The sequence below is a fragment of the Elaeis guineensis genome, chromosome 1 (genome assembly GCF_000442705.2).
Source record: "Elaeis guineensis isolate ETL-2024a chromosome 1, EG11, whole genome shotgun sequence".
In the NCBI taxonomy this organism is placed as follows: domain Eukaryota; kingdom Viridiplantae; phylum Streptophyta; class Magnoliopsida; order Arecales; family Arecaceae; genus Elaeis; species Elaeis guineensis.
In genome coordinates, this window is record NC_025993.2 from 179,965,846 (window position 1) to 179,978,589 (window position 12,744).

The 12,744-nt window shown below is 40.2% G+C and overlaps 2 protein-coding genes across 5 annotated transcripts; both read right to left on the reverse strand.

Moving 5' to 3' along the window:
• Positions 1-1,098: 1,098 nt before the first annotated feature.
• Positions 1,099-2,300, reverse strand: LOC105040047 (uncharacterized). Of its 2 annotated transcripts, XR_012137971.1 has the most exons (2): positions 1,438-2,300; positions 1,099-1,282 (listed from the first exon to the last, which is right to left on the reverse strand). XR_012137971.1 is itself a non-coding variant. In XM_029261740.2 (1 exon), the coding sequence occupies exon 1, from the start codon at positions 2,238-2,240 to the stop codon at positions 1,707-1,709; it is 534 nt and encodes a 177-aa protein (XP_029117573.1). In that variant the 5' UTR covers positions 2,241-2,300; the 3' UTR covers positions 1,407-1,706. The 2 variants fall into 2 exon arrangements, 1 of the variants encoding a protein (XP_029117573.1); XM_029261740.2 differs by lacking the exon at positions 1,099-1,282 and having other exon boundaries at positions 1,407-2,300.
• A 3,329-nt stretch (positions 2,301-5,629) lies between these two features.
• Positions 5,630-12,744, reverse strand: LOC140854663 (agamous-like MADS-box protein AGL65). 3 transcript variants are annotated; one of them, XM_073250567.1, is made up of 11 exons: positions 12,010-12,744; positions 11,493-11,552; positions 11,377-11,395; positions 11,155-11,219; positions 11,059-11,074; positions 10,895-10,956; positions 10,191-10,287; positions 7,949-7,993; positions 7,699-7,826; positions 6,747-7,104; positions 5,630-6,125 (listed from the first exon to the last, which is right to left on the reverse strand). In XM_073250567.1, the coding sequence occupies exons 1-11, from the start codon at positions 12,192-12,194 to the stop codon at positions 6,105-6,107; spliced, it is 1,056 nt and encodes a 351-aa protein (XP_073106668.1). In that variant the 5' UTR covers positions 12,195-12,744; the 3' UTR covers positions 5,630-6,104. The 3 variants fall into 3 exon arrangements, with proteins under 3 accessions (XP_073106668.1, XP_073106667.1, XP_073106666.1); XM_073250566.1 differs by having other exon boundaries at positions 5,630-5,994; positions 7,672-7,826; XM_073250565.1 differs by having other exon boundaries at positions 7,672-7,826.

A 12,744-nucleotide genomic window follows, 5' to 3' on the forward strand; every position in this document is an offset into this window, starting at 1 on the left:
TTATATTTTTTTTATCTTTATAAGCATCTAAAATTTTTGCAGCAAATAATCAATATACGTCCATACAGATCTCACAAATCTTTTCTATTTAAATCTTAATGTTTTTGTTAAGCAAAAAATTCAAATTTATATACCCATTCATGAACATCATAATCAATTCGTGATCAATTACAATAAATTCGTGTTACAGTATCCCCCAGTTCGTTTAAATTATAAGCATGGATCAATTCTAATACCATTTGTAATAATACAGCATTTCATCCAAAATGGCAAATGAGAAGATATTATTTAGATTTCTTAATTCTATATAAGTATCTAATATCTTTCCAGCGAATAATAGATGTGGGATTAAATACATATCCATATAGATCCTCACATATCTTCTCCACCTACCTCCCTCCCCCCTACCACCATCTACAATTAAAAAAAAAAAAAAAAAGATTCTACCCAGTTGCTAAGCTATGGTCAACTTCACCGGAGCCAATTAGCAGGAGCAGCGGTAGAGAATCATCATATAGGCTTTAATTAGCCAAGCTAGACTTAGAAAGTCATGACTAAAACTTGCATGACGCTACCAGTAAATAAGCCAAGGGCATAAAAATATGAATCATCAGAACACAATGGGATTCCCTGCTAGTTTGAGCCCACTTTAAGTCTTGTAGAAGGGAATGCCTCTCAAAAGACTCGGTTCATGGGTGTATCGTGAATGCTGAAGCTAACTGACATTTGTGCTTTGAAGGTTCATAACCATTAGACAGACTGCAAAGTAAAACGAAATATTACTCATATCTGAGAAAAAAAAATAGAATGACGAAACCATAAACATTATATACAACCAGTAACAGCGATTGCTAATATGTGACATGAAGCAATGTTTGGTGGATCGTGGTGACCTCTCTCAATACTCTTCTACCATAGAAGCATGCACATGGACATAATCGAACAAAAGTCGAATCACCTCAAGCATTGGCATCATAATACTAAATTTGTATACACATTAATACATGAGTGCTGCAAAGGAGGAGAATTTTCATCCATAATAGGTTCGATCCATTAGATAATCTTACCCCTTTCGCCGCCCCCCGCCCCCCAACACAACAAAAAAAAAAAGGGAGAACGTCGATCGGTCAAGTAACAAATGTTACATGGAAGCCAGTGATACATTACGGTCATGTTGGTTACATGTTCACTGGCCAAGCTGGTCCAATTTGCAGCATGAGGTAGAATCATCAGTGTACATTTCAACCAAGCAACAAGACAGCATCCACACAACAAGTGCTTTCTGAAAAAAAGGTAGGCAACATTTAATTACTTTATCTTAATGACAATTGCAACATTTTTTTTTTGCATTTAATTATAAAAATTAATTATTGCTATATTTCAGGTAAGGAATATACTTCCAAGCGTTTGCAATCACTAAATTCCCTACTTTCTCACCTCTGTATTTTATTCTGAACCATACCCCACTTATTACATAAATATCACACTTAGGCAGTAGGCATGGACATAGCCAAAATAAAAGTGGACCCAGAAGAACGATAAAGCTACAGCACGAGGGACGACGGAGTGCTGCTCTAACTTCTTAACTTTGAACCAAGGAGCTCCTTTCGGGAATAGCCATTACTAGGAGAAGATCACCACCAAGGATAGAAAAAGAGTAGCACATTGGGAGCCCCCAGGAGCCCATTTTGGGAACACCCAAGAATTTACAGCAGAAGACAGAGGGAGAAGAAGAAGGAGAGAAGAAGAGAAGAAACGAGAGAGAGAGGCCCCACCTGGTGGGACCTAGAAGGGAACCCCGAAGGGGAGTAGCAAAGGAAGCAGGGGACTAGAGGGTTGGGCGGCGGTGGAGGGCAGTTGCCCCCGGCGGCGCCGCCGCCGGAGGAGGGAGGTGGAGGACAGGCTCCTACATCCGGCTGCGACGGTGGCGGAGGGGAGTAGTAGTAGACCTCGGCCGGAGGGGATGGCGGTGGAGGGCACTCGACGGAGGGTTCTGGCGGCGGCGACGGCGGTGGAGGCGATGGAGGAGGAGGGGAGGAGGGGACGGGCTGGCAGGGGTTGTCGCAAGAGGCGCACGTGGTGCAGGGCCCCCCGTCCGGGGGAGGCGGGGTGGTGGCCCACGGGTCTTCGTCTTTGATCACGGCCGTCGCTGAGGAGATCGACGGCGAAGAGGCGATGAGGAGGAGGAGGAGAAGGAGACGGCGGAGGAGCGACGGTGAATATGTGGAAGGTGTCGCCATCGCGGATGGATCAGGGGAATCGGAGCTCGTCGAGCTCGTTTATTATACGTGAAGGTTGGAGTCCGGTCACCGCGGTCTTAGCGGGATAATAAAATAAAATATTAAAATAATGCGTGCGTTACAGGAGGATGTTATGACGCTGACACGTGTGAGTACTTTTTATTTGTTCCCTTTTGGGTGGCGTCAACGTGTGGGTACCGCGACTGGCACGTGTTGGGAGGCCCGAGGCCGGGTTGGCACGTGCGAGATCCTTCTGACTTCTCCATTTTGGAACATGGTTTTTGAGTGATCCAAGGAAAAGGTGGGGCTTAAGCAACGGGTCGCGTAGGTTGACTGGATGAATATTAATGAGCCTACGTTTGGGGAAGGAACGGTCATGATTCGGTGCTGGTACAGCAGATGTGGGTGGATAGGGGAAGCATTGGGGAACACAGGTTGACGGACACCAATCGTAAGATCCACGGTATGCTACAGGGTCGATGGAATGACGGAACGCGGAGCGCTTTCAGAACTGGGCAGTGGAGGCTCAAGAAAAAACTATATTTATATTCTTGCGTTAGAAGGAAAAAAAGAAAAAAACGAGGTTCTCTCACGGGACATTGCTGTTCTGGGTTTTCTCATAAAATATATTTTACAACGGTGATACTATGTCACCATTGTTGCAACGATGATACCATACTATCATTATAACAAATCAATCAATAATTAAAAATAAATAAAATATATTAAAATAATATGAGATAAAATTTTTATGATCGATTTGATCATGAAAAAAATTATGATCGAACCATCATTATCTGTCACATGTCCCTCATCTCACATATCACAAAGCAGAAGCAGAGAGAAGGAAAAAAAAGGAGAGAAGGGGGGTTCGTGGTGTCGGAGTCAGAGGATGGGAGGGGTGGGGCCGCCACAGATCACAAAGCAGAAGCAGAGAGAAGAAAAAAAAAAGAGAGGAGGGGGGTTCGTGGTGCCGAAGCCGGAGGATGGGATGGGTGGGGCCGTGGCGGGGGAGGATGGCGAGGGTGGGGGTGCAAGTGGTTGAGGACTTGGGTGCAGGCATCGGAGTAGAGGACCGATGCGAGGGCGGGAGTGGGGGTGCAGGCGGTTGGGGGCTTGGGTGCAAGCATCGGAGTGGAGGATCGGGGTGAGGGCGGGGGCAGGGGCGGGTGGCTGGGGTGCAGGCATCAGGATGAGGGGCCGCAGCAGGGGTGGCACGGATGTTCGGGGGCCGGGGTGCAGGTGTCAGGGCGGAGCCACCGAAGGGGGGTTTGGGTGCGAAGACGTCGAGGCGGGAGACCATGGCGGGGGCGGCACGGACATCGGGAGATCGAGTACTAGCGGTCGAGGGTCGGGGTGCAGGCGTCGAGGAGGAGGACGGAGCGAGGATGAGGGGCTAGGGTGCAAGCACCGACAGGACAGGGCCGGGGGGCTGGGGTGCAGGCATCGATGGGGCGGGGCCAAAGGGTTGGGGTGCAGACATTGGGGCAGAGCCACCAAGGAGGGTGGTTGGGCGCAGAAAAGAAGATATATATATATATATATATATATATATATATATATATATATATATATATATATATATATATATATATATATTTTAATGGGTGGGGGATATGTGATAGATGATGGCGGTCCGATCATATTTTTTTTCATGATCGGGTTGACTATAAAAATTTTATCCGATAATGTAGGGTATAATCTATGAAAATTGATGAAATATATGGTAATAGATGACATACAAAAATTTTCATTGATATGTTATAAATTTGACATGATCAATCGTTGCAATGAATATTTTTTTTTTTCTCGCGGTGCATTCCTCGGATGCATGGACGGATTTAAATGACTAACGTTGGGATATTTGATTTCAAAATTTCTTAGGGTTTATAGATTGAACTAGTATCACTAGAAAAAATTAATCTATATTAGATTTATATCCATAAATAGCTAGAAACTTTGAGAATAGATTGGTTGTAAGGAGAAAAAGGATCTAAATAGACTTTTTTTTTTCCCCCTCCCTGTAAGATCCAGACTGGCTTACGTCAAAGATTCCTACATATTTGATGACATAAGTTCAGTCCGGATAGACTTTTCTAGTAATAATGGTCTCATCTATGAATCCTATAGGATTCTGAGCCCAGACATCTGAACAGGCCTTAAAGGATTGTTTGGACTTAAATCTCAAAATAAAGACCCATACTGGCTTGCTTCTCTCATGGTTAACGTTCTTGAGTTAACATGGTCAGGAATTAGGATACAATAGAATACCCAATAACAAGAAGGAGAAAAATAATAATAATGTCATAGTTTTCTTGACTGTTCCGGTTGTATCTTCAGGTTGATACAACTAAGATGCCGGATGCCTTGGATCCCTGGTTCATGTTGACGTTGTCATCCTGTTTTGGCAGGAATAAAATACTTGGTCACCCTCATATTGAGGATATTCAGAATACTCTGTTTCATCGTCCATACAGAAAGAGTTCGGATTGTTGATAGGCCTACGTTTATCTTGGTCGGTAGATGCATATAACTGAGATTAAGTTATGCAACATCCAAAGGAGGCTCCAACCATAGCGGGCCCAGCATAAGCGAATGTTCCCGCTGCCTATACTCTTTAGCTTTGCCGGACAGCATGCAATTTTTCACATTTTTGAGTGCAAGCGCATGGTGAATAGAGCCTGTAGGAACGAGATAGGTGATTGGCATGGTGTACATGGTACAGGAAATAATTTGCCAAGTGCATAAATATACCAATGTCTATGAATTCACCACTCTCTTTCATTTCCAGGTAAGCAGTGACTCTCCTCCTACACCTTTTACAACCTCCATCTCTTGGGGTCCCCCACAACTTGGTTGGTTAAAGATCAATAAAGGCGGAGCAGCTTGAGGCTTTTTCATCTTTGCTACGCAATTTGACCCGGTGGCTGACACTACCGCTGCTTGTGAGGGAATCAAATTTGCTATTCACTCCCTTTAGGTTGATTGATTTTGGGAAGGAGGCTCTTGGTTTGTCATTAAGGGCATTAACGATGTTGTACTCTTTGTTAGCTCAACCTATGTTGAAGATTGCGGGGTACGAAAATGATCAAATGTTATCTAGGAACATATTAGTTTGTATGTCCAGGAATCTAAAAGCTGTACTTTTCATTGGAACAATGACTTCCTGACTGAAACTGTGGCTTGGTTTTCGGCAACAAAGGTAGCATTTGCATGGATTTGCTACCCGATCTCTCTCTCTCTCTCTCTCTCTGGTTGGTCCTCTTCCTGACTATAATAGAACAAAGCCAGACCCAGAAAGCCAATGACCATAGCCACAGTTGGAGATAGAGGTGGGACAATGCACATAGGATAACACGCTTCATGCACGGTTCATCCACTGACCGTTGTTGGAGAGATAGGTGGGGCATTGCTCATTGTTCAAATAAAATTTACAAGGTGATTTTGTTACAGCTGACCTGAACATAATGGCAGAGGTGGGGCTCATTAACCATTATATCTACAACGATTTTTCTGTATGACATGTTTCGTAGCTACAACTATTTTGTGTGAAGGTAAGAATATACATCACATCTTTACATTGCACATGGCCTGAGTACTGTAATAAGGAAACCATGTCAATGGCTGCTGAAGATTCATGCGAGTTCGTAGCTTCTGTGGTGCATGTTCTATGGGATGAAGGCCACCAAACGACCTGAGAAGCCAGCTAGGGGTACTGATAAACAACATGATTTGTGTGGTCTCAGTTTGGTTGCTGCAACAAACAGTTATAGGGCTTCAACACGACTGAAAAATATTGTAGCTCAGGCGAGTTCTTAACCACCAGCAGTGAAAAGCAGAGGCTGATCGTATCAATAAAAAGGTTTAAGGAAACCCATTTTGTGTCTGTTACAAAATCGTAAAGTTTATGATTAGATCGCATTGAAATGTTGTTGCCAAAACTGAAGTAAACAGAAATTGGTAACATAATCTTTAATCTCAAATTATGATGCCAATTTCTATTTTAGTTTTCATTCAAAGTTTCAGAGCAAATATGTTTAGAATCCTCGTAATTCCATATGTTCAGAGTAAATGCAGGTTTAAATTACATAAGAAACTAAATAAGCATCGGTAGGAACCATAACATCAAAAAATTTGAATTGCCAAAACATACAAAATCATGAAAATGGCAAAAATGATAATTAGAAAATATGGTAATCATTTATTGCCTCCAGTATTTTGAAGTCTTGAAGATATAGCAGCAGCAAACTTTTTGACATGTTCTATGAAATGGATTTCTAATTATTTATGCAAAACTTGATATTATTTCTCACATGATACTTTAAAATGCACGACATGGCTTGTAAGGTTTTCCTAAATCATGCAATACTCTTCTTGAGATATTAAAGTATCCTACTTCCCACCTTTTATTGTCTTTCAGTATAGTTATCACTGCTGCTTGTTACTAAACCTAGCAGAAATGTTCTAATCTTATTAAGAATGAATAAAAGCAAATCTTGAACTTACTCGGGAGTACGACTGGTCATCATATATAGCAACATCACATGTCCCAGATGTCGAAGCCCAATTCTGAAAGCTTGCATCGTATCCAGGTCTAGGTGGCTCAAAGTGGTCAACTTGGTAATCTATAGTGCTTTCCGGTAAGCTATTCTCTGTATCAGGCTTGAATGCATTCTCGCCAATTAAATTCTGACAATAGGACTGGTAAGGGTACTGGCCTCCTAGCTGCAACCTCAAGCATGCGTTTTGGCTAAACTCATGCAAAGAATCCTCTTGTAATTGGTCATTGGCCTCTGCTTGCTTACCTGTGTTGAAGTAACCAGAATAACTTTGAATAGATGTGTCTGTGGAGCATCCGATATCTCTACAAGACAAAACAACCACATCCATCACATCAGCAAATATACCGGACAAACCATTTCATCCAATTTAAAAAAGTGAATGGTCATGTGTTGAAAAGATTATTGAAGAGTTTGCAGGTAATTTTGGTGCATATATTCATTTTCAAAAACAATTATGAAAAAACAAGCCCAATGAGCCTCCTAGTTTAAAGTTAGTATTGCAAATTGGGAAATCACTAATATTACCATATAGCAGGTTTACGTAACGTAATATATGCCTGGAACCTTTTACAAAAGGATCCATCCATGTTTTGACTAAAGGAACAGGTTGACATGCCAAAGTCAAAGAAGTCAATAACAAGAGATTGACCTGACCAAAACTTTGGTCCGCAATCTGGTATGAGCCAGAATGGGTTGAGTTGCTACATTTTCATTCATAAAGCTTTAAGATCAAATTTAAAATACAAAAAGACTTGTAATTTCTGTTTATGATAAAAGTGAAACAATCAGGAGACCCTATGTTGACTAGGAAAATAGGAAATAAAATAGTTTATGCGTCAGAGGAATTTAAAAAAATTGGTCTCGTTCACCTATGAGGCAGTAAATTGCCTGCTGACCTCTGAGGTAGTAAATGAGGGTCTTCCGGAAGCATCATTTGTTGGCCATCGTTGTTATGAAGCCATGCTACAGGCGATGGACCATGCTCACTGCCTAATCCCAAGGGTAGATGGATGTCATCTTGAAACTAAAAAATCAGCATGATATCATTAGATAGCTGTTATTGATAAAGAAACATGGAATCCTTTTCTAATTTAAGGCAGCAAATGACTGGAAGCAGACATATATTCCACCAAGAAGTGCTTTTACCTGGCCACTGCAATCTAGAGACATAAGTTGTTTTCCAAGGTTTTCCTGTCATTACCAAGAACAGAGGATCAACTCTTAAAACGAGGAAAAGATTTTTTTAAAAAAAAGTTATTACAAACTGTGGTATTTTGTATAGTTTAATATTTTCTTCTCCTAATCAGTGTCTTGTCTATACTATTAAATTTCTATCAAAGTCCTGATTCATATATCTGTATTATTGTTTTTGTATATTAGGGGCAGAAAGTACTTGCATAAAGCTTGAGAAAATCAGCCATGTATCTTAAAAGTTTAGCTCTTGGTTAAGTTAAAAAGGCTCCCGCATGACCTTTTTGGTCCACAAGATGTGCAGCCTCAAAGCTGCACATCCCTTTCGGGGATGAAAAGGTGGTCACCAAGTTCGCTAGAAATACGTATCTTTCAGCTAAAGTGTGCTTAGATCTCTCATTCTATACATTGGGAGGTATTAGCTAGTTATGCAATATTATCATGTAGGTATTAATAAAATTGCTAATATCAACGAAACACCGTCATTGGAGCAAAGTAGATCAATGCAGATAGTGCAAACTTTTCTGTAACTAAGTATAAACTCAAGGAACTAGTAAAAGCATGCAGGCAAAGCTGGGCATGGTTCGCCATGCCGCCCCATACTGGGTGTACTACATTGCACTTGCATGATACCAAGGTCTAGTACGACAAAGGACTGGAACCAACTTGTACCAAGTGGAATTAACCGGTTCCTCCTGATTTCGAGTGGTACCATGGCTAGGAGTGAGAAAAGGGTCTCCTGACCTTGTACTGGTACAGGAAGTACACCATGTGGTAGCAGGCATACCATATAGCATGAGCATTGGTACGGTACCAATACCATGAACCTTGAGACCAGGTGGCTCCGAACCCACTAATTCCCACTCGACCAAGCCCATGCATGATAACTTAGTCCCGAGGCTAGCATGTAATGACAAAACAGCGCTAAAATTATCATCTACCATCCCACTCTACAATATAGGATGTTTTGTAATTAGTATAATCATGAAAAACAATTAGCAAAATGAGTTGGCTAAGCATGCCAACCAAGGGACAAAGTACTAGTTCCCAATATGGTACTGCACCAACAAATTGTAAGCCCACTAGTGCTGGCAGAACAAAAAAATGGTGGTGCATATCATGTGTTTGATCGGTACTATACCAAGCGGCATAGTAGTATGCTATGGCTAGGATCATTGGCACAGATTGGTATTTAAATTTGTGATGCCAACTTTTATATATTAGGGGAAAAACACTAAATTAGACCTTCAACTGCAATAACTAGTATCCACCCCATTAGTGAAAAGAATATGCGTATGTAATGAAGCATAACTTATCTTTGCTAAGTTTAAAGTGAATTAATGAAAAAACAACCACAGGGGATTTTATTAGCAACTAAAAATCACAATGACCTGAATCCATGATGCAACATGTAAATCAGGATTGACTTATAATACAGAAGGTGAAAGATTGGACAATGTTGCAAAATTCAAAGATGGACAGCAAAATATAAATTTAACAGATATGATCTACAAGACCTAAAATGCCAACAAACAAAGAAGTACTGCTTGTCCATACATCAGATCATCGCAAACTAATAATTTAAATGGCATCTTAAAGTGTTTTATCTTTGGTATTACTTGATGCATGGGCAAGGGCTCTTCTCTTTCCATCTTGGATGTATTACACACACACACACATACATAATATAAATAGAAATGGTACCTACAAAAAGATGTGCATATATCACTTACTAAACATATATCATATTTACGATTACAAATAAAAAGCCCTATGGAATCTCCATGATGAATTATCTAGCACTACAAACATAGGCAGTTATGCATGAAAATAACCTATAGAAATCACCTGAATTATGTATCCCTCTGATTCACATGAGAAGAATAGGATGTCATCGCAAGAGGTGAATGAAAAATCTCTAGATGGATTAGAGGTTTTAGAACCAAGGTTTCCAAGTGGCCTTACTTCAATGCAGAAACAAAAGGCAACTAAGCTAGCTCCTATGGAACAGCTGCTTCAGGTTAATTAGGTCTAAGTTCCCCTGTGTAAATCTGTGCATCTAAGCTATGGTGCTGTATGTCATTTAGAATCATGATGCATACAAGTCACCAAAATATGCAACAAATGCAATAAATGTTAATAAATAGACCATTTAGTGGACAAAATGCAAATGTCCAGGATGCCTAGGAAAACATACCTTATGCACCTGAATGCGGCTGAGAGATTCCTGGAGAGATTGTTCCATAGCCCCAATATGGTCTACGTTATTAATCTTATCAGGATCGGTCCAATAACTGAAAAAGAACAGCTGAATGTTAAATATAACAAAAGTCACGAATGCATTAATAAGTACTGGAAATTAGAGCAATTCAGAGATTCACTTGTTGCAGTGCCATAAATGGCTACATTACTACAAGGATACAAAAAATTTTATTATGTGCATCTTCAAGCATAATGCAATGAATGTGAAGGTTAATGTTTTTTCCTTTTTTATTTAAAGGGAAAATGCTTGCCAATATGGATTTGTTTCATTTCCCAAAACTAATGCTGGGTGCACTTCAATCATCTGTCTATGCTTTGCTCTCATGCCACAATCAACGAATACAAAGAGATAGCCCTAGGATTGAAAGGCAACAGGACACTGTATTCCCTCTCTTCCCCTTTCTTTGTAACATCTCTCTTTACTTTCTTCTTTTCCTTCCTCTTTTCAGTGTTGCTAAAGTGTTTGTTGAAATTGCATGATTATGCTTTGATCTATCATCCAATCTTATAACATGGTCGTTCATCTCATAAGCTGTCTCCCTCTGTTGTTAAATACTTAGAAGCATGCTTCTCTAATCATTTGGCATTTTCTTGATATCCAAGAAAAGAAAGCTGCAGGTCAAAGTTCAAAAATAGTACCTCAGCCTCTTTTGTACATCTGATAGTTGAGCTTGCAATGAACTTAGGTGGTTCGTCAAGTGCTGTTCAAGGGATTCAATCAGAACCAAATATTCAAAGAGAGAAATAGTGATGCTCATAGAATAGAATGTTGAATTTGTAAATGTGATGTTTGTGATAAGCACCTCAACTGTTTGGCTGCTGCAATAAAAACAAAGGAAGAATATTAAAATTTTGGAACTTGAGTTCTGCTATCCAAATTAATTTAACATTATTGTTACCTTGAACCCATGAAATCTTGAATATTAACATCATGGTCCAGTTTCTTGAATGTCTTCTTCAGTGCCTATATTCTCAACAAGAAAAAAAGAATAAAATTTTCAAAAATGCATAATATTGATCTAAGGTTGCTTGACGTTATACTGAAGTATGAAACTGTGTTCCCCCGAATGAAAAAAGTGTAAACTTTTGTTCAGATAATAGCTGAATGATGGTGGACTTACTTCAAGGCTCTCCAATTTCCTGTCCAAATCATGTAGAAGCATTCATCAGAAAGGTTATAAACAGTTAGTCTGAATGCAAGGAAAAGAGTACACAGGTCAAAGGAATTCTATTGTACCTTTTTGCTCTTTCTTGTGGAGTTAGTTGGGCAAACTTTGCAACAACCTCCTCAATGGTGCTGTCATAAAGCAAAGGATAAATGATGAAGTGGAAAGAAAATTGTGGCAATTATCTAACTTCAAACTAAGAATTAGTAGAAAGAGGTGCCGCAGCTGGTAATTAATAAACAGTAACCGTCTGATATAATACAAAACAGCAATAATCTAACTAAGATGAATTATTGGCACAAAAAGTTGATTGAGCTAGTAAGTTATACTTTTTGTTGAATAGTTTTTCTTAATGTGCTAATGGTTCTCAATTTGACAATGAAATGGTTCTTACTAATCCATTCTCCAAAAAAAGCTACAAGGAACAATTAAACAACCAATCTTTAGGATCTCTTAGAAATTGCTTATGGTCCTACAGCCTAAATAAAGTGCTCTAATTCATTTCAATTCTACGGCAGATTCATTATTAGATAATTGCATTCGAAAAATCCAAAATAGTTGAAATAAAAGTGAAGGATTAACAAGTACCTCCGGTCTCCAACGCATAATGTCGGCTTTCCAGTGGGTGAGAACATGAGAAGGACGAGATCTATGTCACACAATATGGATAGCTCCTTAGCCTTTTTCAATATTCCAGCCCTCCGTTTCGAGTAGGTGACCTGCCGACCACTGCTATTCTCCAATTTCTTGATCTTTAGCTTCACCCTCCCCATCCTGCGATCACCAGCAGCAATGCTCTAAATTATCTTTCAATCCTCTTCCCTTCGAGCTATTGCAAATCCTATAAAGAATCCATCTTTCTTCGAAAAATTTCTCCAGAACTAATGTGAGAGAATATCGATGCAGGAATCAAAGCTCAGCGCCTCAAAATCCAATCTTGATAACAAGAATTGAATCAGAACAACCCAACTGGCATCTCCACGAGGAGATCTCAAAATAACAGAGAAAAAGAAAGATCAGAATTCCAAGACTGCGAGCCGTTCGTGCCCCAAGATCCAATTTGTATATCTGTTAACCCAAAAAGAAATCCAACGAAGACAAGGACGATATCACCAGAACCAGATATCAGAAGCCATCCAACTCCAAAACAGAATCGATTTCTCTGCGCCCATTGAGAGATTGAAGCCAAAAGGTCGCTGCGATTGATAGAAATGAGTGAAAAAGGAATCGAAATGGAAGCCGAGAAGGGCTTAAAGAGAGGGAAATGGAGAGAGCCCGGTGGACGAAATCGAGAGAGAGAGAGAGAGAGAGAGAGAAGCGGGA

Excerpts from the sequence above, each read along its gene's own strand:
- LOC105040047 (XM_029261740.2), bottom strand. The coding sequence starts at position 2,240 with ATGGCGACACCTTCCACATATTCACCGTCGCTCCTCCGCCGTCTCCTT.
- LOC140854663 (XM_073250565.1), bottom strand. The coding sequence starts at position 12,194 with ATGGGGAGGGTGAAGCTAAAGATCAAGAAATTGGAGAATAGCAGTGGT. Across the intron at positions 11,553-12,009 it reads TTATGCGTTGGAGACCGGAG|CACCATTGAGGAGGTTGTTG; the intron begins GTACTTGTTAAT and ends GCTTTATGACAG. Across the intron at positions 7,827-7,948 it reads CTCTAGATTGCAGTGGCCAG|TTTCAAGATGACATCCATCT; the intron begins GTAAAAGCACTT and ends CTGATTTTTTAG.